This window comes from Myodes glareolus, chromosome 10 (assembly GCF_982192425.1).
Source record: "Myodes glareolus chromosome 10, mMyoGla1.1, whole genome shotgun sequence".
Taxonomy (NCBI): domain Eukaryota; kingdom Metazoa; phylum Chordata; class Mammalia; order Rodentia; family Cricetidae; genus Myodes; species Myodes glareolus.
Window position 1 is genome coordinate 21,799,305 of NC_142035.1, and position 27,487 is coordinate 21,826,791.

At 49.1% G+C, this 27,487-nt stretch overlaps 2 protein-coding genes and 1 long non-coding RNA gene across 6 annotated transcripts in view; 2 read left to right on the top strand and 1 right to left on the bottom strand.

Annotated features, from left to right (window-relative positions):
* The first annotated feature begins 6,792 nt into the window (after nt 1-6,792).
* On the top strand, nt 6,793-7,660 carry LOC125404720 (uncharacterized). Its single transcript, XR_007233348.3, has 3 exons — nt 6,793-6,952; nt 7,181-7,364; nt 7,457-7,660. It is a non-coding gene; the product is annotated as an uncharacterized LOC125404720 (long non-coding RNA).
* Nucleotides 7,661-14,329: 6,669 nt separating this feature from the next.
* Ghrh (growth hormone releasing hormone) lies at nt 14,330-22,399 on the top strand. Of its 3 annotated transcripts, none has more exons than XM_087911413.1 (5): nt 14,330-14,445; nt 18,002-18,101; nt 18,336-18,440; nt 20,418-20,537; nt 22,264-22,399. In XM_087911413.1, the coding sequence occupies exons 2-5, from the start codon at nt 18,022-18,024 to the stop codon at nt 22,280-22,282; spliced, it is 324 nt and encodes a 107-aa protein (XP_087767539.1). In that variant the 5' UTR covers nt 14,330-14,445; nt 18,002-18,021; the 3' UTR covers nt 22,283-22,399. The 3 variants fall into 3 exon arrangements, with proteins under 3 accessions (XP_087767539.1, XP_087767538.1, XP_087767540.1); XM_087911412.1 differs by lacking the exon at nt 14,330-14,445 and adding an exon at nt 15,745-15,899; XM_087911414.1 differs by lacking the exon at nt 14,330-14,445 and adding an exon at nt 15,745-15,899 and having other exon boundaries at nt 22,267-22,399.
* Nucleotides 22,400-26,499: 4,100 nt separating this feature from the next.
* The window catches only part of Rpn2 (ribophorin II), a 42,286-nt gene continuing 41,298 nt past the window's right edge, over nt 26,500-27,487 (bottom strand). For both annotated transcript variants that reach the window (XM_048440890.3, XM_048440889.3), the window contains one exon: nt 26,500-26,837. In XM_048440890.3, the coding sequence (XP_048296847.1) occupies nt 26,825-26,837 (13 nt within the window). In that variant the 3' untranslated portion in view covers nt 26,500-26,824. The remainder of the gene's footprint in view (nt 26,838-27,487) is intronic.

Sequence of the window (27,487 nt, forward strand, 5' to 3'; positions counted from 1 at the left end):
TATAACATTTAAGTGAGGAAAAAACTTCAGTTGCTCTAGGCAGTGGTGGCACACATCTTTAATCCCTGCACTTGGGAGACAGAGGCAGGTGGATCTCTGTGAGTTCGAGACCAACCTGGTCTACCAGAGACCAACCTGGTCTACCAGAGATAGTTCCAGGACAGATTCCAAACAACACAGAGAAACCCTGTCTCTAAAAACCAACAGAGAGAGAGAGAGAGAGAGAGAGAGAGAGAGAGAACCAACTTCAGTTGTGATCCTTGTTCCCATCAGCCCCTGAACAATGATACTGTTACAATGATATTGTTATTTTCAAAGGAAAGGTTGCACACAGCAGCCTCTGGGAGGGCACAGAATGATTAGAACATGTGTTGCTCACAGTGAGGTGACAGAGGGCTAAAAGGCCAAGCAGGAAATGGAGAAAAGAGGAGGGAGAGACAGAAGAAACAAAGCGACTATGCCTACATGCAACGACCTCCCAGGAAAGGATCCGCAATTACTTTAGTGCCCCTGAGACCCCAAGCTACTTGTACGGCCTGCTTCTGTGTTGCCAGCTGCCAGGTTGTCATGGTAACGCAATAACCTCTGATAAGCTTATTTTCTATTCTGAAAACATTTTAAATTAGAGCAAATACCAGTCGTCGGCAGATGGGAGGCAGTGAGAGGAACGTTCACGGGAAAGCGTCAGGGTGGCCTCTGTGGGGACGATACCTGTATTAAAGCTAGTGGAAGGAGTGGAGAGCAGAGGGTCAGAAACCCGGGCGGGCATCTGAAGTGCCAGAGACGAGCTCAGTCATCACAGTAGGTGGAATACGTACAGTACTTTGACACAGTTCCCAGTAAGCGTCCAGAGTGCCAGCTGGGGCCACATTTGAAAAACCTCTGTGCTACTGGCTCTGTCCTGGGCTGTGGGAGAGGTATGCTCCAGCCTTTGCTCGCCCTCCACACATCTACCCATCTCCATGGGTCTCCTCTGTCGCCAAGTGCCACGTCCGAACATAACAAGAGTTATCGGGCGGGCACCTTGGAGGCCAACGGCTTACAGGGTGGCTTCCAATGCTGAGGCCTAACCTTGTATAGACAAATGGACGGGAAGACCGGCTGGTGCCCGGCTGTTCTTGCTAGAATGCTTTCATTCAGCTGACTCACCACAGAGATGGCTAGCATGGACCAGAGAGAAGATAGTTGTCCATTGTGAGTATAACTACAGAAGGGCCAGAGCTGGCTGGAAAGGACTTGGAAGTGATGGATGCTGTCTTCAAGAACCATTGTCGACCTCAGTGGGATTCTGAATTCCCACAGAAATGGATGTGAGGGCCGACAGGTCCAAAAGCCAACCCCATCCGACACACACAGCTTTCTGAGTAGAAGCAGAGTTCAGCCTCAGTACTAGCACCTGAGGCAGGAGAATCACTACAAACCCCAGGTTGATGATTCCTGAACTTAAAACAAAAGATAACATCAACAACAGCAAAAACCAGGGCTGAGGATGTGGCTCAGCTTGGAGAGCACAAAGTCCTGGGTCCATCCCCGCACCCCATAAGCCCAGCAGAGTGGAGCGCACCTGTAACGCACCTGTAATTCTAATGCTGGGAATTAATGCTGGGGCGGGCAGAGCCGGGAATATCAGAAGTTCGAGGTCATCTTTGGCGACGAAGCAAGTTTGAAGCCAGCCTGGGCTACATAAAACTCTGTCTCAAAAAAAAAAAAAATAGTGGGACTGGAGAAATGGCTTAGCTTAAGAGCACAGACTGCTCTTCCAGAGGTCCATAGTTCAATCCCCAGCACCCACATGGCAGCTCACAGCTGTCTGTAACTCCAAGATCTGTCACCCTCTCACAGACATACATGCAGGCAAAATGCCAATGTGCATAAAATAAAAATAAATAAATAATTTTTAAAATTAGAAATTAAAAAATTAAAATTTTCATTTTTTAAGAAGAGGCAAATACATAAAGAGCTACTCTGGAGGCCAGCACAGCTTTGTTTTGCTTTGTCTTTAAGGGTCAGAAATACAGTGGTTTCCTGGGAACAGGCACACAGGGAGAATAGCAGTGTGCACTGAGCTCTGAGTCGAGGCTGCTTCCTGAAGAAGACTGGATGGGCGGAGACCTGGTGAAGGAGACAGCAGGGCCCATTGGAGGAACTGGAAGCAGAAGTGGGAACAGCTGGAGCTGCAGGCCAGATGCTGCAGCCTGTGGGAGGCAGGCCTCTGGAAAGGGCTTCTCTTCCGCCCGAGACAGAGTCTGTTCTGTTTCTCGCCCACTCTGTCTGGCTCCCCTCCAGTATAGTTCTTAAGGCTCTGGTCAAATGCAATTTCACAGGCCCCTGTCCCAGGACCCAGAAACAGAGGACAGCAACATCCGGCATCTTCTGCCAGCCCCTTCTTCTCTAGCTCCATCCCAGTCCCCAATCCCTAGCAGTCTCATCAGATCCTTTCCCTGCCATGGTGTGTGTGTGACAGAGGACACTGGACAGTCATTCTAACTGATTTGTACAATTTGTTTTCTGGGCTTTGGGCAACCCACTCCATCTGCGGAAGGCTGTGAGCGGCTTTCAAGCACCATTCCTTCCTCACCACTTCCCAGGAGCTCCCCAAGGAGCTGCCTTTCATTCTCTTCCCAGGGTCAGCAGAGTACAGCCCTGGGTGTTTCCGAAGCACGAACCAGCCTAATTAACACAGGGCATCTCCATGACAGCCTTCATCTAGCTCATTGGCACATTCTGCAGATGCAACGGAACATTGAACCAAATCCCAGGAACACTTTCTGAACTCCAGGAGGCATGCAGCATTTTATTAGGTAGCTTATTGGCGCTTCAAACTGGGAGTCTACCACCCTCCGTTCATAGATCAGTTCAGAGATAGGATCTAACTTGCCCAAGGTTGAAGAGTAAGTTCATAGACGATCTGAACCTGAAAACTGGCCCTCCTGCGGCCCCTATTGGGGGACAGGGTCCTCATGGATCAGTTAATTGGAATGCACAGAGCTCTGAGGAGCAGCCGTTTAACTAACTGCCCTTACCTAGGACACGTAACTGTGCGGCCTGGGAGGGAAGTGAGCCCTTCAGTCTGCCTCCTTGCATTTAGTTGCATTTTGTTGCGATTCTCCATTTGTTCTTTTTGTTTGATTGGTTTCGCTTTAGATCTGGTTCCCATTTCTCATTTCTGACTAAGGGCCCTTGGGTAAGGAAGAGGGAAGTCAGCAAGACTCTTGTCTTTCATTCTGTGCAACTGTTTCTACAGCCCCCCACCACCACCACCTTTTAAAATCACATTTTATTTTCTTCCCGGGGCCTGACAAGCTTCTAAAATCCCCTGCCTCTCCAATCTCCTCCTCCCCTCGGCTGTGATTATCCTGGGAGAATTTAAATTCCTTATCGTGGGTTTGTGACAGCACTGGCTTAAGCACAGACAGCCTAGCTTCCATTCTGAGGTCTTGTCGGGCTGCCCTCGATAGGTTTCTTTAATAGGAATCATGGTGAGATTTTTTTTAAGGGTGGTAATGGGATTGTAACTATGTTAAAGAAAGAACCCTTATCTTTTTTTGAGACACATACTGAAATAATAGGAAGCCTGGGATTAGCTTCCAAACAGTCTGGCGGGGGAGGTGACAAACACGACACTTGGTCCTGAAGGTGTCCATCTCCACTGACTTTCTCTCACAATTTTTATTTATTTTCCCAGCACCGGGGACAGAACCCAGGACCGCATGCATGCTCTATAGGGTTCTGCCGCTAAGCGATTTGACCACACCACCTCTCTTGGCTTCCACTCCTTTACCCTCTTACCCCCCCCCCCCATTCCCCTCTCATCACCCCCACAACACACACACACCAGGTTTTGGAACTGTTAGATTGTGAACTAGGGGGTGGGATTTGCCTCTGGGAGACTCAGCAGAGGAGAGGATCTGAGATCTAGAGGCAGACAGGCTTAGGTTTAGGATCCCACTTCCACCTCCACGGGCTGAGGGCTTGGTCATGCGTCGCTTGTTCATCTGGGTCCCCTTTACCTCATCTACAAAGAACAGACAAGGCTGACAGAAAACAGTTCGCTTTCCTCCTAGGGTCTTCTTTTGACTTTATTATTAGTGTTGGGGGCGGGTGTCAGGGTACAACTCTGCAGGGTGGGCTCTCTTCTTCCACCTTATGGGAATCAAACTCAGGCGGCCAGGCTTGCATGGCCAGAGCCTTTACCAGCTGAGCCATCTCACTGGCCAGGACTGCTTTTCTGCTTCAACTTCACCCAACTTGAAGGCAGATGTAAATTCTCCAAGGTCTCCCCCAGCTCCAACATCTTCAAGGAAGGAAGGGAGGTCTGAACTCTGGACCAGATTTGACCTCCTGCTACCCAGGTCTTCTTGGAGGCCTTAAGACATTCCAAGCATGCCATGTGTAAACTGGAGCTTGCTATGCCCCTCTTACCCTGACCCCACAAGCATGTGAGCATCCTGACCCTCCCTCCAGTCACCCCAGAGACTCACTCTAGCATTGTTTCTTTCGCTTCCCTAACCTGGCTGCCCTAAGCCATGGTCATCTTCCAGAGTCTCCGACCATCACACTGGCTCAAGCCCTGGGTTCACTCGCCTCAGCTTCCTAACTGGATTCTCTTCACTCAGACTGCGGGCCTGAACCATCCCTTCAGGTCTCGAAAGCCTCCAATAATCCCTCTCTATGGAGAGCATGAAAGGACTAAATTCCTTAGTGTGGCATTTGATACCCTGCTAAGCTTGACCTAAATCATCTACAGTTCCTACTGGTGAAGCCACGGACTCAGGTTCATATCAAAATAAGTTAGAGTCTTAATTAATGCCCTAGAATCCTAGGTCCTACCCCAAACAGTTGGATTAGGAATCAGTCAATATCAGAAGCACACAGAGGACTTGAGGGCATGGGGCTCAATTGGTAATTAGCTGTGTAAGTTTGAGGACCAGAGCTCAGACGCTCAGAATCTATGTAAAAGTCCGGCCTAGCAGCATGCCTGTAATTCTGGTGCTGGAGAGACAAAGATAGAAGGACCCCTGGGGCTTGGCGACCAGCCTGTTCAGTGAAATGAGTGAGCTCCAGGTTTAGGGAGAGAGTATCTTGGAAAATAAAGTAGTTAGCCTAGAGAGATGGCTCAGCCCTTGTTGTCCAAGAACTCACTATTGGACCAGGCTGACCTGAAACTCACAAAGATCCACCTGCTTCTACCTCTTGAGTGCTTGGACTAAAGACATGCACCACCGGGCCCCTCTATAATTTTTTAGCCCTATATTTTAAAAAGTGAAAGTATAGTAGTGATTGAGGAAAATACCTGAGGCTGACCTCTGGCTTTTGCGTGCACACGCATCTGCAGCATACAAGAATCTCTACATACACATGGATGTGTATCTGTAACACACAGGACCCTTTACACACACGTTCACATCTGTAACACACAGGAACCTCTGCACATACACGCACCTGCAACACACAGGAACCTCTGCACACCCACGTGCACATCTGTAACACACAGGAACATCTACACACGTGCACAACAGTGACACACAGGAACCTCTACACACACATACATGCACATGCACCTGCAACACACAGGAACCTCTACACACACATGCATATCTGTAACACACAGGAATCTCTACACACACACACACACACACACACACAAGCATACCCCATTCACAAAAGATCTGACGACCCTCCCTTCAGCTACAGTAAGTGTCATGCCCTGGCCTTCACGCATGCTGCATTGACTTTCTCACTTTGAGTCCTGCTCTCGATGCCATGTCCTTCCCATGGTCTCCGTGCTGGCTGACAAAGTGAACCTGCACCCACTCTGCTCCACTAGCGCAGAACACACTTTTGTCATAGGCCGTGCACACCACACTGGACGTAATTTTCTGCTTGCCTCCTGTCTAGAGTGGAATCTCCACCAGGGCAAGCCCAGGGCCCCCCACATAGCACAGATGAGTGCTCCATAAACACCAGTTCATTTGCTCGTGTCTTATTTCTGGGTTCCTGAACACCAAGCATGGTGCTTAGCACCGGTGGGTATTGTCTGATGGGAAGATTATCAATGCATGTGTGAAAGCAGGAAGGAAAGATGAATATAAATCAACCCGTGCTGACTTCACAGTGACTAACATTCTGGAATGCTTGTCTACATGAGAGATCGTCCCCAAACTGAGGGAACCGTAAACGAAGTCAGAACCTGGGTCAATGGGCTCTAGGTTCCGTGAAATCGCTCCATCAAAAGCATTCTGATGTTAATCAGAAATGTCACTCTTCTTTAAACTTCTTATCACATTTATTTAAGTCAGAGAAAACTTGTGGCTGTCGGTTCTTTCCTCTCACCTTGCAGGTCGGGGATCAAACTCGGGTCATTAGGTTTGGTGGCAAGCACCTTTCCCTGCTGAGCCATCTCTCCACTCCCACTGTGGTGAGCGTATGTATGTGACATGCAGCGCCATCTTCCATCACAGTGGCCCTGTCAGGAACCATGCGGAAGCCTCACTTATCACGTGGGGTACGTGGCAGCATCTAACAGAACCAGGGTGTAGGGTACCGCTGTTCTAGCACGAAAGACAGACACCCACTCTGACTCAAGCCCGACTTACTGCCCATGTGAGACTGGACATTCCGTCCCACACCTCAGTGTTCAGCTTCTTCTGTCCTGCAGCAGAAGCTCTAGGTGTCCCTAATCCAGGTAGCTGAGTGGTAAAGTCATGGATGCCGTGTGACTAGCAGGTGTATGTCACCACCCTGTGCAGGAATTCAGGACAGCTGGAGTCCAGTTAAAGAAGGCTAACTGTAGCCCCTCCCCCCCCGCCGGGGGGTGGGGAATAGGACTAGAGCAGCAAGCCAGGGCCTAGCCATGAATTCAATTCGGGTGTTTGGAGATTAGTAGCAGGCTGGGAGTGGAAGTGTGGTGGCGGGGCTGATCCTGGACTAAATGACTGGGAGTGGGTGAAAGGTGAGCTGGGAGATTGAGGCTCTGAAGGGGAACTCCGACGCCCTGCTTCCGGTGGCTGGTGCTGGGCTACCGAGTCCCTTAGCTGAAGTGGAACCACAGAGGGGAAATGAGGCTTTATTGTAGCCCTGAGGATTTTTATGTCATGGGAAACTGGGAACTGGAGACTCAGACGGGGCTTTGGGTTTTGCCCGTGATGGGAAAATAATAACTTCCTCTTTCTGTCTGTAGGACCCGTTGTCACTCAGACGTGCCAACCCTGGGACTTCAGTGAGCAGAGGGGGATCCCAAGAGAAGCCCGCTCCTAGATCCTGAGGCGTGCTGAGAGCTGAGGATGACATACTTGGATCCTGAGAGGCAGGGCCGGAGCCAGGGAGATACCTAGGCTCCCTGTGGAAACACAGCTAAGACCTAGGTATGAATTAGGAAGAGAAAGATTAGAGGGCTTGGGTGACAGAGTAAAGGGTGGCACGGCAGATCTGACCGGAGCCTGCTTGGATTTCACAGGAAACAAAGCCTTTCGTAGGGAACAAGGGGCCTCTGGCACTGGAAACAAAGCCTGACACCACCAAAGACTGGGGAACAGCGCCATCTCCTGGCTGCCTGCGGCTATGACCCGCCTTCCCAGGCGGAACCGCGGGGTTTAAGAAGACCGTCCCTTGTGCCTGGCCTTTTAGCAACCTGGAATAAAAATTTTACGACCTATGGTGAGCCTGAGATTCTGCTCTTTTATCAAATTCTCCCCCTCACCGATACACCTGCTATTCGGACCATACTCTGATGAGACATCTGCTATCAGTGATGAATCAGCTCGGCACCTGGAAGGGATTAAAGGAAGAAAGCATCCCCCCCCCCCCCCCGCCGCCCTCCGCCCTACCCCCGCCCCTGCACAAAGTCGTTCAATCCCAGGGAGACCAGGCAGGGAGAACGTTTCTTGGAGGGACCGGCCAAGGCCTTCGACAGGGTGAGGCAGCCTGAAGTGGGAAGAGCATCCCCGTGGCATGATGCCTGTATTAACGCTACTCACACTATATCACCCGTAGTTCAGAGTTCACGTGCCACAGGTTGAGATGCTGCAAGCAAGGGGAATGCTGGAACTGCTACTTAAGGGGGCAGCACTTCCAAATAACCTAGAGGTTTTACACATGCCTTCCCTACGTCGCCCCCAGCTTACTCCATTATGGAGACTCAAACCTTTGAACTTATTGCCACATTGAACTTAGGGTCACATCCCTGAGCTACATCTCCAGCCTCAACTCCTCCCCCATTAAATTTAAACTTTTTTCTTCTCTGTTATTGTTTTTTTAGAGACAGGGTTCCTCTGTGTAGCTTTGGAGCCTGCCCTGGGACTTGCTCTGTAAACCAGTCTGGCCTCAAACTCACAGAGATCCACCTGCTTCTGCCTCCTCCTGAGTGCTGTGAGCCACTACCGCCTGGCTAAATTTAAACTTTTTGAGAATTACCTAGGCTGACCTTGAACTCTGTACGCAGCCCCCAGGTGGTTCTTGATTCTGTGTTCCTTCTGCCTCCATCTCCTAAGAAGCTGGAGGCAGAGGCCAACGACACTAGGCAAGGCTTGACGGCTCTTCCTTGAGAATTTGCCTCCTTGGACGCAAGCGTTTCTTAGAACTGTGCAGAGTCCCACCTAGTCAGAAGCAAGGCTGATCAGGAAGAGCCACACAGCCCAGGAGAGAGGACCAGCCCTCTTAGTTTACAGAAAAAGAAACAAAGGCTCAGAGAAGTCAAGAGACTTTGTCCGGGGCCACCCGGGAATGCTGGGAATGCCGACGTCCTGGCTCGGACAGCGGACAGCGCAGAAGAAGTGACCCTAGCCGCTGCTGACTCCATAGACAGACCCCGAAGGGCAGAAGGGAGGGTAATGGAATCGGAAAGTCTAGGGTCTGGGCCTCTCCTTCTCCTGCACAGAGGCCTGGGGGCAGGCTGGGAAGGCTCTCATCCTACTGGGAGGACATGAAAGCAGCGTTTACAAAGCCGGGTCTGAGGCCCTTGCATAGACCCCCTTTGTTGCCGGCACTCCCGCCGGTCTCCCATACCCGGCTTTCAGCAGCCTCCCCTTTGAATGGCTGGCTCTCACACACTGGAAATCGGCAACACAAATGTGCTGCCTGTTGCCCTCTCAGCCCAGCCGCACCGCCCAGCCTTTGGGGTCCTTTTAGAACCGGTCTTTTTCTGGGGTGCTTTCTTTTTTTTCTTTTTTTTCTAGTTCAAGCCCCGGGACCCTAGACACAGCCGGGATCACTAATTAGGGCAGGGTTAAAGAGCCAGCCCCGTGCCAGGCCAACCAAAGCAGGGTGATGGGAATCAGAGGTGGAGGCCGGATTTTCATTCTTGGGATTCTTTCTGGCTTTCTCTCTCTCTCTCTCTCTCTCTCTCTCTCTCTCTCTCTCTCTCTCTCTCTCTCTCTCCTCGTAGTGGTCTAGGGAGCAAATAAAGCTTATCAACAAGATGGTTCCCAGCTTTCCCAACCATGCTGCCTGGTTTCTGAGCTTACGGCTGGTTATAAAGTGAATCTGCCTAGGCCTGTCTCTGCTTCTTCACTGGGGAGTTAGATGCCATGATCCCCACGGTGCAAGTATAGTAACTGGGATGCAGTCAGATTGAGAGCCTTACTCAGATTCACGTGTGGGGCAGAGCGCTGTTTCCTCTAAATTCACCAGCCACCCAAGCCAGGGTGCCTATTTTAGGTTTCTTCCCTGTCCTGTCTGATGAAATGCTTCCAGTTTAAAGTGACCTGCCTGTTCCCACAAATCTTGAGTACTTTTGTGTGTGCTGAAATTGAAGGTCCTGCTTCCCATGGCCTCTGAAGGCACCCATGAAGACAAGTGTTAAGTCCCTGTACTTCTCAAGGCCCAAATGCAGACCGAGGACAGAGACCCACACATTCCCGTAACGGCAGAAATGAGATCCTGGTCCTCAGGACAGCTAATTCAGAGAGCGCTGTAGGCTCTAAAGGGGCCTAATTAGGTGTTTGATGGGAGTTTGTTTTGGGTTTTGTTGTTGTTTGTTTGGTTTGGTTTGGTTTGGTTTTTCGAGACAAGGTTTCTCTGTGTAGCTTTGGAGCCAGCCTGTCCTGGAATTTGTTCTGTAGACCGGGCTGGCCTCAAACTCCCAGAAATCCTCTTACCTCTGTGCTAGAGTGCTGGGATTAAAGGCATATGCTGCCACTTCGCTGCATGATGGGAATTTGTAAGAGAAGGAAAGAGATGCTCCCCTCAGAACTGGCCAGACAGTGCTCCTGGCCCTGTGGGGGGAGCCAGGCAGTTCCCTTCCTCCTTGCCCCTCCTCCTCTTCCTCTTTTTCCATTCCCTTTTCTGTGTGTATGACTTGTGTGCACATACATGTGTGTGTACACGCCAGCAGGCATATGTCACAGTAAACTTTGAGGTCAGAGGACGACTTTTGGGAACTGGTTCTCTCCTTTTACTGTAAGTTCCAGGGACAGAACCCGAGTTCTTGTACAGCAAGCACCTTCACTCTGTGAGCCATTTCACCCTTGAAAGGTTTCTCAGTATTCAAAATATTCTTTTATCACACAACCCAGCAGTTCTGCTCCCAGAGATCTCCAGGAGCATGAATGCGTACATTCTCAGTAAATCTTACAAAGTTTCGTAGAACTGTATTTTTAAAATATAATTTAATTTTTTTCTTTTCTCTTTCTTGCTTTCTTTCTTTTTTCAAGACAGGGTTTTACTGTTTAGCTCTGGCTGGCCTTTGTAGATCAGGCTGGCCTTGAACTCACAGATATCTGCCTGCCTTTGCCTCCTGAGTGCTGGGATTAAAGTTGTGTGCCACCATGGCCCGGCTTAGGTTTTTTTTTTTTTTTTTTTACATTTTGTGTGTGGGTGTTTTGCCTGCACATATGTCTGAGCACCCTTTGCATGCAGTGCCTGCGGAGGCCAGAAGAGGGCGTTGGATGCCCTGGGACTGGAGTTATAGAGGGTTGTGAGTCCCCATGGGAGTGATGGAGGTCGAACAAGCGTCCTCTGAAAGAGCAACGAGTGGAGCGCTCTTGGTTACTAAGCCATCTCTTTCCAGCTCTGTAGAGTGATTTCTTGTTTGTTTGCTTGTTTTTGTTGTTGTTTTTTGTTTTTGTTTTTAGAGACAGCATTTCTCTGTGTAACCCTGCCTGTCCTGAAACTCTGTAGACCTCTGGCCTCGAACTCACTGAGATCTACCTGTGTCTATCTCCTAAATGCTGGGATTAAAAGCATGTGCCACCACTGCCCGGCTTGTAGAGTGATTCTTAATATATAGGCTCCAACTAATTCATTTAAATGTCCCTCATGGTGAGTGGATAAGCAAGCTGTCATACAGCCAGACAGTAGAAGAAAAAAGACCAAGCTATTGATGCATGGATCCCCATGTGTTCATCTCAGTGACATACTGGGAATACCTATCATATACTTTAATACATAGGAATTCCCAGAAAGGAAGAATAAAGATAGAATCAGTTGGGTTCTGCTTTTTGCCTGGGCCCGTGGGAGGGAGTGGCAAATGTGTGGAAGGGGTGTGTGATTATGGACATTCTGAGACAGGGCTGTGGCAACAGTGGCACAACTATTTATACTTATGATATCCCTAAAGGACTGAAGATCGGTAATAACTGAACTGGGCCAGCAGCTCAGTGGTAGAGCGCCTGCTTAGCTTCCACGGAGCCCTGGGTTAGCTTTCCAGCGTGGCAGGAAAAAAGAGCGCAAAGTGACCGCTGTGATAGTCTCAGTGTTAGGAGCCGACGGAGGGCCAAGGGGCCCTGAGAAGCCCTCAGTTTGGTACGGGCTCTACCTTTGGCAATCTGAGCACTGACACCTGACCGGTTCTGACTGGCTCACAGGGCCTCTGCTGCGTCTTCTTCCGATGCTAACTGCAGAGCTCGCTCCGTGCCTCGCCTGCACCTTATACAGTCTTTACTCAGGAGTTGAGCCCAGCACCCGGCTCCACAGGAGGGAACGGAGGTTAGGCTTATGTGGGGCCTAGCACGGCCGGCTTCCTCTGGAGTCAAACTCCAGTTCTCCCAGCCTCCCCAGTCAGCTCTGAGTCTCGAATCTGTTCCCAACCCAGAGACTCGCCCTCAGGAGGTCCAGCTCTCCAGGGTTCCTCTTATATTTACCGCAATAATCTCATCTCTCCTACCTGCCCAAGAGCCCATTGCTCTGAGGATCTCAGCTGCACCAACTGTCCCAACCACCTGCCTGTTGCTAGAACCTATCAGTTCATTTATTGGTTTCATTCTGTGTTTTGGTACTTATTTTAAACTTATCATCTCATTTTTAATTCTTTAAGCTATGCCCTGACCTGACCACTTCGTACAGACATGGCCAGCAGGGCGATGTACCCCTTAGCCTTCACCTGTGTGAGGAACATCTCATGTTTGCTGTATGCAATAACATGGCTCAGTGAAGGCTAGGAAGCAAGGTTGCAAAATATCACCGCTGGGAGGTTCTCAGAAAGTGCCTGCTTCAAACTGAACCACTGAGGACTCAGGAACAGGGGGAGGGGCCTCCAGTCCCGTCTACTTTCAGGGCAGCACAATTGTGTGTGTGTGTGTGTGTGTATGTGTGTGTGTGCGTGCACGCACATGCATGCATATGCATATGTATGTGTATATGTGCTTGTCTATATGCGTGTGCATTAGTGTGTGTGCATGTGAGCATGCATGTGCTTGTGTGTGTGTGTGTGTGTGTGTTGTACAAAGTGGTGGTAAGGTTAATGTGTGTGTGGAAGCCGGAGATTGCTATTGAGTATCTTCATCAATCTCTCACTACTTTATTTTTTGACGTGGCTAGATTGACTGGCCAGATGCTGCAAGGATCCTCCCACCTCCATTTCCTAGTGCTGGGATTGCAGGTGCTTGTTGGCAAGTTTTGTATGTTAGTTCAGGGGATCCAAACACAGGTCATCATGCTCACGCCACAAGCCCTTTATTTATTTCTAATTTATTTATTTATTTATTATGTCTAGTGTTCTACCTACATATATCCCCATGGGCCAGAAGAGGGCACCCGATCTCATTACAGACAGTTGTGAGCCACCGTCTGGTTGCTGGGAATTGAACTCAGGACCTCTGAAAGAGCAGCCAGGATTCTCAGCTGCTGAGCCATCTCTCCAGCCCGCCACAAGCCCTTTATGAACTGACCGTCTCTATCCCACTTTTTGAGTAGGAAGGAGCCTTGCTATATTGCCCCAGCTGGACTAGAACCCCTGGACTCAAGCAATTCTCCTGCCTCGGCTTCCTAAGAAGTTGGCACTGCAGGCACACACACCAATACTCATTTAGGTCCTCTTAAGAATCTATTTTATAGGTTAGATAGATTTTCAAAGAAAAGAAACTTTTAAAAAGTTTGGAGTGGTCACTCACTGGCATAGACTTGAAGACTGGAGGGTAGAAGGAGCTCGGAACGGTCACAGAGGTTGTGACTTACAGGCATGGAAGAGGAGGCAGATCTCTGGCTCTGTGTGGCGCTCACTATCTGACTAGTCCACAGAGCTGCACAGGAAGCCAGGGCTTCTGCCTCAGACGTTTGCATGCTGGGAACATCTCAGTTCTCCCAAGGCCTCCAACTCTTCTCTCTCCCTTCACACTTCTCTGAGGCAGCTGCCATGTTGGGCTGTCGTGATACGTGACAGAGGTTGCTGTGGGGTCGGCCGTCAAAACCTGCTGGTGGATGGCAGCAGTTGGTGTAGACCAAACACAGGGAGATTCTGAGAACTGGATGACGAGGGAGACAGCGAACAGTGTCCTCAGGGAGAAGTAAAACGCTTATTGGTAAGACTGTCTGCTCCAAAGTGAAATAAAGTTATGTGTGGACAAAACAGAATGATATAAACTTGAAAAGGCACAGTTTGGGGAGGACGAACAAAGCCATGACAATGCTGTAAATATCATAATTACTAGAATCTCAGTGTTATTCACTATTTTTCTCAGAACAATCATTCAACATTCGATTCCGTTCACCCCCTCAAAGACAGAGGGAAAGTCTGGTATGGACCTTAATTTGTGGGGGCACAAACACCACTTTTCCCCATTAGAGATCGTCTGTGTCGTGCTAAAAATGGTGCATTAGATGACTCGTGCGTAATCGACTCTCTGACGCGGACGACACTTAGGGAAATTAAAGTATAAATGTGAGCACACGGCTGTGGCTGGAGCAGATGCCTGAGGTCAGCGGGACCCGAGCAGAGGGACTCAGACGGAGGCGGACACCTGTCGTATTGGAGGTGAGAGGGAGTGGTCCTGGGGTAAGGGCTGGGTAGGAACAAGAAAATCTGACATCTCACCAGCTAACGGAAACCAAGTCAAATGGCCTATGGCCAGCCCCCGTGTCTGTGGACTGGTGAGGACATGTAGTTCCCGTTCTGAGTGCAGTGACTGCTCAGTAGAGACTCTGGAATGTGCTCTTGGTGGCTGATGCCATGTAGGCACTGTGAGGAAGGCATGGCACTTAGAGAAGAGGCAAGCAGAAGTGTTGCAGGAATTGGTGAGAGGGGAGGATGGTCTTGGGGGCTCCTTCCAGGGTGTGGGGTAGGCTTCTGGGTTGAGACATGAGCTGGCTGGATTCTCCTGTCAATGAATGACAGGACTCAGTCGTGCATCCGAAAACAGCCCCGTCGCTGTAGAGATCGACGTGGCTCATCGATCACTGAGAACCAACTCAGTAATTGCCTGGAAACTGATAGCATTTTGCTTTCTCCCTCAACTGAAGCCACGCTCCTTGCTCTAATTTTCAGTCACAATTATTGGGTTTTGGAGGCTTCTATGACCGCATGCCTGATCCCTACACCTTGCTTGAAAGTAGACCTGAAGTACTTATTGTTATTGTTTTCCACCATAAACTGCCTCAAATCCTTCTTTGGGACATGCTTCCTCATTGAACACTTAAGATTTCGTGTGTGGTGTGGTCCAGTCTTAAAGCTTTGTCTAGAATGTGCAAAGCCCTGGGTTCTGTCTCCCACACCACAGAAATGCTCAGTCTCAGATTTTCTTGCCCTTGAGGTGTTTTTGGTCAAATGACTTCAGAATTGAGAATCTCGACACTTGGGAGTTCTCAGTTGCAAAGGAGAACATTTCACAAAGGTGGAAGAGTCCCTCCGGGGTTTTGCAAGAGAAAGGAGACCCTTGTTCATGTGGACACCTGAGGAGACCTGACCTGTCGCTTGCACGGATGTGTGTCTGTAGAATTCCTTTTGTTGTTGTTGTCGTCATTTATTTATTTTAATTGTAAGTTTTTTATTCATTTTACATACCGACCACAGTTCCCCCTCCCTCCCCATGTCTGTAGAATTCTTGTGATGCTTGTGGCAGGAGGCTGTCAAAAGGTGTCAACTGATGAGAATTGATGCCCTCTTCTCCCAACACCCAAGACCTCAGCTATGTCCAATCCCATAACTAACCATGCCCAAGATCTAGCGTACCTTAAACCTTGCCAGAATCAGCTGGGTTTGGGCCACTCTGTCACACAGGAGAATAGTTGAAAACTATTTCTCTGGTTGTTTCTGTTTGTTTGTTTGTTTTTGTTTTGGGTTTTTTTTGTTTGTTGGTTTGGTTTTTTGAGACAGGGTTTCTCTGTGTAAACCTGGCTGTTGTGGAACTTGCTCTGTAGACCAGACTGGTCTCAGACTCACAGAGATCCATCTGCCTCTGCCTCCTGAGTGCTGGGACTAAAGGCGTGCGCCACCACCACCCAGCCCAAATGATTCTTGTTGTTCCGGTCGGTCTGGTCTTTATTCACTGGGGATTGGGCAACCCCATGCAATAGGTTTGCATAGCTGGGGTTGCTGTGGAGTCTGGGCCTATCCCTGGAACAAGTCAAATGTTACTGCTCCTGCTTGACCAGGCTATGCAGCGACCAAGCCTTCTTATGAGTGAATGGGGTGTTGCTGGACTTGTGGGAACTGTTCCCCCAAAGTCTGCACAGAGGGAGGTGGCAGTCAAGTAAGTGTTCCTGTTTGTTCCTCTTTGGAGTTCGGGGAGGCCCCCTGACAAGGAACAAAAGCTATTCTTTTTTTAGACCCCTTTCCCATGTGCAGGTGATAAACCCTGAACTAAGCCTCATGAACAGGGAGAACTGTGGCTAACGTATTGCATGTGAGCCGGAGGAAGTCTGTGGGCCTGGGAAGTAAGTGCCCACTCTGAAGCTATTTTGATGGGGGATCATCTGAAAACCCCGTCCTCCTCTTCGACTCTGGTGTTGGCTGTGAACTGAGGGTGACAGTCCTGCTCTGAAGTGGGGGTGAGGAAGCTAGGCAGGACAGGCAATGGGATGGAGGTGGAGACAGTGGGGTCGGGGTGGGGGATGAGATTTCCTTTTGAACTCTAGGGAGCAGGGCAGGAGGGGAGGATGCAGAAGAGAGCTTAGGTTAAGAGTAGGGCCTGGACTTCATGCCAGAGGGTTTCTGATCATGGGAGTAAAGAGATCAGGGGCCAGCTGGGCATAGTGGCACATACCTTTAATCCCAGCACTCGGGAAACAGAGGCAAACGGATCTCTGTGAGTTCAAGGCCAGCCTGGTCCACAGGGTTTGTTCCAGGACAGCCATAGCTACATAAAGAAAGCCTTGTCTTGAAAAACAGAAAGAGAGAGAGAGAGAGAGAGAGAGAGAGAGAGAGAGAGAGAGAGACACTAGGGGTCTGGAGATGAGACATGAAGAAGGTGAAAAGCCAATGTGTCATAGAGAGACAGGAAATACAGTGACTTATAGTCAAGGCACCTTTCTTATGCCCAGAGTTCCCTGTTTGGAAAGTCCCACTTCCGGAGAGTCCAAGCCCAACTGGGAAAGGAAAGCCGCAGTGTGAACACAGGGAGTGTAGATACAAGAAACAAGGCCTAAGTCACATGAAAATGTACCTGAGAGGCCTGGGGCAGGGTGAGGACCCAGAGTCACAGTGAACAGTTCCCACTGGTGCTTTCTGGGTCTCAAGGCATGCCTGACCAGAGAAGGCCAGAATCTGTGGAAGGAATCTGTTGCCTGAAGAGAAGTGAACCTAGGCAGGCATTCTGGACTTGGTTAGTGCTGGTCCTGCCTGCAGAAATCAGTCCTCAGTGGAGCATGGGAGAGAGAGGAATCACAGGAATGGAGGGTGCTGCCTTTCAGGGAACTACCAGATCCTCCAGAGCAGACATCCTGGAGAAGACCCAGACCAGGGCAAGCCAGAGCTGACAGGAACATCCTCTTGAGCCAAGGCAGCTCTTCCCCTAATGCAGAGCATGGCATTCACAGGCCCCAGCGAAGATTCTGACACACTCACCTTGCTGCTCCGTCCTTCCCTTTCAGAGCTCTGGGTAACATAACAATTCTGCCACGTGCGGAGGCACATGGCTGTAATTCCAGCTCTCAGGAAGCCGAAGCAGAAGAATTATGAGTTTGAAGTTGGCCTGTGCAATACAGTGAATTCCAGGCAAGCCTCGGCTCCATTTCTAGACGCTGTCTCATACCCCACCTTCAAAATATCAGCTTCCAGGACAGGAAGTTTCTGTTTTTGCTCCAACTCCACACAATGGCACGAATCTACCTTCTGAACAAATGTTAGGTGACCACAGCAAAAGTTTCTAGGGAGTTCCTTGCGGGTGATTCTTCTCACCTATTCTGATAATTATGGTTATTATCTCCATTTTGTGGCTGGGGAAACTGAGGCTCAGACAGGCTAAGGCACTTGTAGTGGGAGCTCAGGTAGTGAGAGCAGAACTAGGATCTGAGCATGGCATGGTGTCCTCTGCCCCCTGCTGTCTGTCAGCCAGGGGGTGATGCTCTCTCCTGAGTGTGTGTGTGTGTAGGGGGGGTTCCCTCACAGCTTCCAGGAGAGGTGGTTTCCCTATGTTACTGATTTTCTACTCAGCCTCATGAGGTGGCTACGGTGACTTCGTTGCAGGTGGGGAAGCTAGAGCTGAGGACAGACATTGTTGGACTTAAATCCAAGTGTGTCTGACTGACTTCCAAAGTCCCACAGCCAAAGGACGAGGACCAGGGCATGTCATGGAGTAGTGCCCGGGGGACGCTGTGGCTATGTCTGAGTATGCCTTCCTGATGTTTTGTGCAGGCTCCACCCAGGGGTGAAGGATGCCACTCTGGGTGTTCTTTGTGATCCTCACCCTCACCAGTGGCTCCCACTGCTCACTGCCCACCTCACTGCCCTTCAGGTAAGCAGCCAGGATGCCTGCACCTCCTGGGCCTCCCCATAATAGAGGATGCTAACTGGAGCCACCAGCTGTGTCTCACAGTGCCCACTGCTCACCTCAGGCAGGGACCAGTCATGGAGCCCCAGAAGACACGCAGCCAGGCTCCGAGTCTCCGTGGGCGTGAGGGGAACACAGAACAGAGGGAGGCCTGTCCTTTCCCTGGGCCCCATCCTGACCTCTGACCTTTTTGCACAGGATGAGGCGATATGCAGATGCCATCTTCACCAACAGCTACAGGAAAGTTCTGGGCCAGCTGTCTGCCCGTAAACTGCTCCAGGACATCATGAGCAGGCAGCAGGGGTAAGCAGACCTTCTAGTAGCTCCTCCCCAGTCCCTCGCACGAGAGCTGGGAAGGCCTGATGCAGGAGGTGGGAGCCAAGCTTCGTTTCTTCCCTGACACAGTATATATCGGTGGTCCTCAAGCTTCCTACGGCCGTGACCCTTTAACACAGCTCCTCATGTCTAATACAGACCCTCAACCATACAATGATTTTGTTGCTACTTCATAACTGTAATTTTGATACTGCTCTGAATGGAAATGTAAGTATCTGATATGTGACCCCCAAAGAGGTGACAACCCACAGACTGAGAACCGCTGGTGTCCATCCTTTCTGAATTTCGCACAGATTGACCCTCCGCTTACTTTGTGTGTGCCTCTCTCTCCCCGTCCTTGGCTTCAGCAGTGACAACGCTGATGGTCATTGCTCCTATCTGATCAGGATTCCAGGCCAGAAACGAAGACTAGGCACGGGGACCTGCGCATACATGAGGACTTAGCTGGGGACACAGGAACCTGGGCCAGAGCAGCCTCTATAAGTCTCTTCCCAGATCTGTGAGGCCAACTGTCATTACCTCATCAGACAGACCCCAGGTGTCATCTCTAAAGGGTGCACAGAACGTGGCCAAGCAAAGATCCAAACAGCCTGAATTTGTAGTTTCTGTTTTGGAAAACCTTCAAATGTATAAAGATGTTATGGGGATGGAGCTAGCATGTACTGCTTTTGCAGAGGGCCCGAGTTCAAATCCCAGCACCTACATGGAGGCTGACACCTGTCTTCGACTCCAGTCCCAGGGCATCCTGGCCTCCATAGGCACTAGGCATACATGTAGGCAAACAGCAACAACATAAAGCCCATACACATAAAAATAAATAAGTACAAATTTAAAGCTACAGTATTACTCTTAGAGTCAACAACGCCTAACATTTTACCATTTTTCCTTAGACCAGTAACATACACATACACACCTAGACACGTGCACATTTCCCACGATGATGGTCTCATCTTCACTGAGCCATTTTTAAGTTTCTTATTTATTTTGACACAAGGTCTTGTATAGTTTAGGCTGGTCTTGAACTTGATATGTATCTGAGGATGACTTGCTTCTGAGCATCCTGCTTTCACCTCCTGAATACTGGAATTGCAGGCCTGCACATTATAGTTATCAATACCTTTTACCCCATGGTGCTTGTGTCTCTCAACATTTAGCAAACCACACCCCCTCTTGTCCTCAGGGGTCACTCACGACACAGAGTCAAATTTCATCAGTTGAATTATAATCCTTTATAATTATTTCTTCTCTGACCCTAGACCCAGTGTGGAATCCAGCTCTGTTTACTCATCACCATATCTGTTTTCATCATTAGTCTTACTTTATGCGTATCATTGCTCATGTATGTCTGTGCACCACATGCATGCCAGGTACCCTCTGAGGTCCAAAGTGGGCCTTGGATCCCCTTAATCTGGAGTTATGGATGGCTGTGAGGCACCATGCAGATGCTGGGACTCAAACCTGGGTCCTCTACAACAACAAGGGCTCTTACCTGCTGAGCCATCTCTTCAGCCCTTTGCATATCTTTGAGTTTAATCTGGAAGATGCCTGATGTTTTTGACTTGGACAACTTTGACTAATAGATGTCATTGCTTCCTAGACTGCCCTTCACTGTGACCCTGTCCAGGGTACCTTCATTATCAGTACCCGCCGTGGCCACAGTATTAGAAGCTGCCACACAATGGGTTGTTACTGGTGGACAATACATTGGACCACTTGTTTAACGTGCTATCTACAAGATTAGCAATCTATGGGGAGGGGTTTGCAGCGGTACACATACGTGAGCTCCATATTTCACTGCCATGCACGCTGATGCCCAGGTGTTGCTGAATGCAAGTGGATTTCCTAAGAATCCATATCAGATACTGGAATAGCAAAGGACTATACCCCTGACTGGACAGTCTACCCATCGGCAACCTCACTGCTTCTCCTTCCCCCAATCCATAGGGAGAGGAACCAGGAACAAGGAACCAGAGTACGGCTTGGCCGGCAGGTGGACAGCATGTGGGCAGACCACAGGCAGGTGGCGCTGGAGAGCCTCTTGGTAGCCCTGCTGCAGAAGCACAGGTGATGGGGCAGGGAGAAGGGGGGTTGTACGTCACAGGTGATGGGGGGGCAGGGAGGAGGCAGATAGAGACGTTCTTCCCTCTGGGTTTCTAAGAAAAGCAAAGAATCACCTTCTCCTCACAGGTATGGGGCCTAAAGCACCCCCGCAGGCCTCAGGCACAGGGAGGGATATGTGTGAGAGGACTGCAAGATGGCCACTGCAGTGTCCAGTGCAGACCAAGAAGCCAGGCTTGGTGTGTCTTGAAATGTTATCAGTGCTTCTGGTATGGGTCTCAGACCCTGAGTTTTAACGGGTGTACCAACGGACTGCATTGTGGTGGTATGAAGGGTACACCTCGAATCCCCTGTGAAGTCCATGAACCTATAATGTCCAAGACAGGCCAGCTTTGCTATGCCCAGTGGCTGACCAGAGCAGGCAGAACGCTGTCAGGAGAGGCAGAGCTGGCCACGATGGTCATTCCCATCTTGGTGCTCCTCACATTTCCACTGGGAGTCAGGGAAGATGGAGAAGTTTCCCCTTTTACATTAGAGGAAAACTGAAGTTAAGCGGAGGAGGCAGGGTGGAAGAGACTAGCGGGTCCACAAAAACGCTGTATTTGACAGCCTGACTGTAAACCGAGCACACGTGCTTCCAGTGCAGTTGTCGGGTGCTCCCACAGCAGCCTATAAAACAAACTCAGCTCCACCTTCCTTACCTAACCAGGCACTCGGAACCATAAAGCTCACCAGCTTCACTGTTAGGCAGATGATCAGGGTTGGGGGTGGGGAACCAGACTGGAGGCAGGAGGCAGGCCTGGACCCCAGGCCTGGCTCTGGATCTCTCTGTTCAGGATTTCTTCCTCTACAAACGGAGCAGGTGAACTCTGGTGCCTTCTAAGGGCTCAAAGATTAGATCTGTGTGAATATTGCCTCTAAGAATTCCATTCATGGCCTCTTACCAGATAATCTCCCTCTGGAGTCCAAAGGAAGATGCCTAAGGCCTGGAGAGATGGCTCAGCAGTCAAGAGCATTCACTGGTTGTTCTTCCTGAAGTCCTGAGTTAAATTCCTAACACCCACATCACAACCATCTATAACTGTAATCCCATGGGATCTGATGCTCTCTTCTGGTTTGCAGATATATATGCAAATAAAACACCCAGATACATAAAATCCATACCTAAGTAAATAAATCTTTAAAACAGAAAGTTCAAGACCAACCTGGGCTACTTAGTTCCAGGTCAGCCTAAGCTATACTATGAGACCCACCCACCTCTGCTATCCTCCCTGACAGGAAACTGTCAATCTTGTTGAGCCATTTTTTCACTTTTGTAGCAACCAGGTCAGCGGATACTGTGTGTGAATGCCTACCTAGGCTGGGGATCAGCTGTGCTCAGATCAGGGGTGTTTCTTCTCACGGTGTCTGTATCTCACAGAGGCAGTGAGGACTCACACCTGTTCTTGTGAGGTTGCTCAACTTGTGACCAACAGAAAGGTTTGAAGGGTGTGGCACATGTTTGTCTGGGAAGAAGCTGGTCCTGTCTAAGGGTCAGAAGTGGTCTCATCAGAAGGGAAGTGACCATCCCAGGGTCTCAAAGGCAGCAGGTTAGCAGGGCAGGGGCTAAAAGTGGGATTTACATTTCCGCAGCCACGAGTATCTTTCTGGCCACTGCCTCCCACCTCTGAGAACCCAGAAGCTCTGCCCCTGCTTACCAGAGTCTAGATTGAGTGTCTCTTTCTTTCTACAGCAGGGACTCCCAAGGATGAAGCCTTCAGCAGAGGCTTGGGCCACCCGTACCCCAAACACAACCTGGACCCAGTTACTTCCACTTCAGTTTTGACTTTCTCCTTCCTCTGTAAATACAATAAAATTCCCTATCCTGATCCGTGCTTCAATTTCCTTTATTGTCCATCTGACTTTTTAAGTGTGGTTTATGTGATTGCCTCTCCCGGGTTTAGCATCACGAAGCATAAGGATACAGAACAGCTGAACTGGAGAGCTGGCTCAGACGGCGAAGTTGCTGCTGTGCAAGCAAGCATGACGACTTGAGTTCGGTTCCTAACACCCGCATAAAAGCCAGGTGGCATGGGAGTACATGCCTGTGGTATCAGTAAGGGGGGGGCAAGAAAGACACATCCCTGAGGCTCACTGGCCAATCAGTTTAGTCTAGTCTGTGAGTCCCAAGACCCAGTGAGAGACAATGTCTCAGAAAACAGGTGACTGTCCTTGGCTACACAGTAAATTCCAGGTCATTCTGGGATAGACACTACATTGTCTCAAAAAAAAAAAAATTAAAAATTGACAACAGTAGCAAGGTGGTGGCAGTAAACGCTTTTAATCCCACCACTCAGGAGGCAGAGGCAGGAGGATCTCTGTGAGCTTAAGGCTAGCCTGGTCTACAGACACCCAGGGTTACAGAGTGACCCCGTCTTAAAAAACAGAAACAGAAACAAACAACAACAATACAAACAAACTGTGAAGCCTGGATGATGGGATGTCCGGAACGATTAAAAGTGTAAAAATAATCACAGCATTCAAAATTGGATGGAACTCTTACCTCTCGGTTTTCCTAGCCAGCCCAGTTCACTGCCAGCAGGAAGGGGAAGCCCTTGACTTCAGTCCTGGCAAGCCTGCAGCCAGGTCTCCCACCTCCCAGTATCAGGGCTATGAAAGACCACCTGTTACTCCCCAGCCCCCCCACCTCTCCCAGCCCCCAGCCTGGGGCAGGAAACCTGCTAAAGTCTGGGACAAAGGAGGAGGTGAGCTGAATGGGAGAGCCACACCCTCTCCTTCCTCCCTCCCGGCCCCACCTGCTCATCTTTCCCTGCCCTGTCCCAACAATCGCAAAAACTTGGGACTCTATCAACTTTCAATTCGTTTTTCAAATGAAATAATGACCACTGAGAGCCAAGGCTACTTGTGGGTTTTGAGGTGAATGCAATTACAGAGGGCAAAACCACTGTAGCAACCCAGGCCTTTATCTCCATTAGCAGAGATACTGACTGCTTAAGACAGCTTCTCTCCACAGAGGAGCTGGGAGCTCCCCACTCCCGAGGGGCCCTACTTAAGACCGAGGGCTATTTGTATTGCACTAAAGATGTTTTCTAATCAATGGAGGACTTGTCCTTTTCGTATTTGTATTAACTTGGAGCTCCCAGGGAGGCCTTCCTCCATTGCTCCCTACAGCTGCCCTCTGGCGGGGGGTGGCGGGGGGCAGAGCCTCCGCTTACTGACAGACTGCCCACCAACTGTTACCGGGTCACATACCCAGGAGGCAGCAGAGCCAGGGACTGATGGCTGTGGGAAGGGGCATGCTCTTTGTGGCTGTAAGACTTCAGATCCCTCAGAACTGGGAGCTGGGACATCAAGTACAGGTACAGGTACACAGGTAAACTATCAGGTACAGGTAGACTTGGAACAAACTGCTCACTGGGTTTCTGTAACAGGGCCCAGGATGTTATCATCATGACACCGGGGCTCTTGATTTATGGTGGGGACACACCAGATTGAAACCTGGGTAACCATCAGAAAGTAAAAACTACAGTCACAAGCTGTGCCTGGTGGTTCATTTTGTAATCTAGTACTTGGGAGACTGAGGCAAGAGGGTCATGAGCTCCAGGTCAGCTGGGGCCACACAGTGGGACCCTCTCTCTCTCACTTGGTTTTTTGAGATAGGGTCTCTGTGTAGCCCTGACTGTCCTGGAACTCGCTCTATAGACCAGGGTGGTCTCAAACTTGCAAATCCACCTGTTTCTACCTCCTGAGTGCTGGGATTAAAGGCACAAAGGAGAGGATAAAGTGTGCTGGCTATGAAAGCGGCACGGGTCCAGTTAGACCCCAGTGCCAAAGAAACTGCCAGATTCTTACAACCCCACTGCTGGGGAGGAGGAGCTAGGCAGACCTCAGGGACTCAGTGGATAGCCACGTCCACTCATCCAGCTAGGAGTTAAAGTGGTTGTGAGCTGCCCTATGTAGGCACTGAAAACAGAATTTAGAAGTCACAGACTTCTCTCTGGCTCCCCCAAATCCAGGTTTTAAAATCTAAATCTCTCAGAAAATAATTTGTGTGAGTATTAATGTGTGTGCATGGGGACCAGGGACCAGCTTCGGGTATGTGTGTCTGTGAATATGTATGCAGGGGGGTAAGGGTCAGCTTCGGGTGTGTGGTCTGTGAATGTGTGTGCATGGGGGTCATGGATAAACTTTAGGCATCATCTACCTTGTTTTTGAGACCTTTTCTTGCTGGCCTGGGCTCACTGACTATGGTAGGAGCTCTGGGGATTTACCCGTCTCTGCTTCTCCAGTGTTGAGACTACAAGCATACTCACCGTTTAGCCATGGGTGCTGGGGTCAGACTTAGGTCCTCAGGCTTAAACTACAGACACTTGATGCACTGAGCCATTTTCTTATCCCAAAGTCTCAAGTTTTAAACATTATCATCTATTAACTACTATCCATTAACTACCATGAATAAAACAAAACACTTAAAAGTCTCTGGGTTGCAGCCTTTGGGAGAGGTAAGGCCTCCAACTGCAGAATTTCTGTTAGAACTATCCTAGAGTTACAGGCTCTCCTTCCCCTTCCCCTACCAAACCCCAATTTCCTTATCACAGCAAAATCCAGTTAGCCTAGAAAGCAACTTCTACACCCCAAATTTAATAAAAATTCTGAGATATAGCTCTGTCTAGTCCTCATCTCATACTCAGCCTGCTTCAGCCTGAGTGGATTACAAATGGGTACCATCATGCAATATACTGCCTTTCAGTAGCATTAAAGACAATGGGCCAAATTTTATCCAGGCGGTGGTGGTGCATGCCTTTAATTCAGAGGCATGTGGATCTCTGTGAATTGAAGGCCAGTCTGGTCTACAATAGCTAGTTCCAGAACAGGCTCCAAAATCCCATCTCGAAAAACCAAAAAAAAAAAAAAAAAAAAAAAACAAAAAAAGGGCAATGGGTCCAATTCTAGTCATATACATTTGTTCTTTTTTTTTTTTTTTAATAATTTGTATTTTATGCACATTGGTATTTTGCCTGCATGTATATCTGTGTGAGGGTGTCAGAATCCCTGGAACAGGAGTTATAGACAATTGTGCACTGCCATGTGGGTGCTGGGAATTGAACTTAGGTTCTCTGAAAGGACAGTCAGTACTCTTAACGCCTGAGCCATCGCTCCTGCCCCCTATATATTTGTTCTTAAATATTGCTCCACCAGTGTCCAGGTGAGTCTCCTGTCTGCCTCCCACCTCACTGCAGGAGTGCTGGGGTAACGGATTTTTACCCAAGTTGTCAGGGCTACAGTTTCAATTAGAGTCCCTCCAAAATTATGTTGAAAGAAATCCCCAATGAGCTGCATGAACAGGTGGGGCAAGTCACACAAGTGCATGGATTAATACCTTTATTCAAGGGCCTGGGAGAACTAGTTATCAGCTTGTTGTCATTTTGTCCCTTCTGTCACTGGGAACACTGAGACAGCACCAGCATCATCTAGAGGGAACAGGCTCTCTTACTGAATACCAAATGTTCCAGAGCCTTTGAGTTATAGTTCCCAGCCAGGACTGTAAGAGCTATTTATCTATCTTACTAGTTATATATTATTTATCTATCCACCTATTTTACAGTTTATACACCATCTATATCACTGCTTATAAATGATCTATTTCACTGTTTCTGAATTACCAATCTACTACATGGTATTTTTGTCACAGAAGGACTGGATGGAGGCAGTCAGCTTTCTTTTCAGAGACAATTCCAACTCTACACGCCAAGTCTAAACATTCAAGGCAAAAATCTAGAGCAGGTCCTTGTGGTTGAACACAAAGGATCTGTAAATACAAGTGTGGCTCCTACGAAGTGCTCACTGCTGAAGCAGAAAGGACGCAGGACCAAAGACTGCTGAGACACTAATAACCCAGCCCCAGTTACACCTTCACATTGCACACTCCAGGCTCCGTGAACGGGATAAACTCTCAACCAGATCTCTGTCCTATCACCATTCTCTTTATTCCAAAGTAGATGAATTACAGATTTCAACCTTTCTGTGTAACATCTGGGTAGTCTGGGACATTCACAGCATCTTGCCAGGCATCATGACAAAGGGACAGACAATCTGGGCCCAAACACATCTGCTCTGTAAAACAGAAAGTGGAAAACAAGTGAAAGTGGAGCCACAGCTCCAACTCTCTCTCTCTTTTTAAATAACAGACTTTTTCATTTTCTGTTGTTCCCCTCATTCCTCTCTTCGCACTAGGAATCGTCCTCACTCCTTGTTCAACAACCACTTCAGGTCAGGTCTTCAACCTTCTGGAACTAGTGTGCTGTTCTGGAAGAAAAGGAAGACAGACACAGTCACTGCTGGTTTCAACTGATGGATACGGTTCCTAAGTGGGACAACAGGGAGACCAAGTTATTCTCCCACTGGAAGAGTTCCTGATGGGGACGGCCCTGTATCTACTGGTTTCGTTTATACAGGCCCCATTTCATTTCAGAAAATAACTGATGCCTATGAGGCTTGAGAACCAGGAAGCAAACCTGACAACTAAGGAAGGAACATGAGAAAGGAGAGATGAGGTAATTCCAGGCACACCCTCACAGTACAGGCCGAAAGACGGGAGAGTTCAATCAGAAAAAGAGACAAGTTTAATCCTGCCGTACAGACTCAGCAGCTAACCCAATACAGAAAGAGTATGAAAAATGGTACTTGGCTCACAAAAACCACTGCTTTCCTTTCTTTCTCTCTCTCTTTTTTCTTTTTCTATTTTGGTATTTTCTATTTTGTAGGCTGGTTGGTTGGTTGGTTTGTTATGGTGGGGTATTTTTGGTTTGTTTGTTTTGTTTTGTTTTTGAGGTAGGGCCTTGTTATGTAGCTCAGGCTGGTCCCCAATTTGTAATCCCCAGTCTCCTGAGTGCTGGGATGTGCACTCCTCAGATGATATGAGAATCTCTCTGCCACTTTCTTCCCATCTTCCCCTG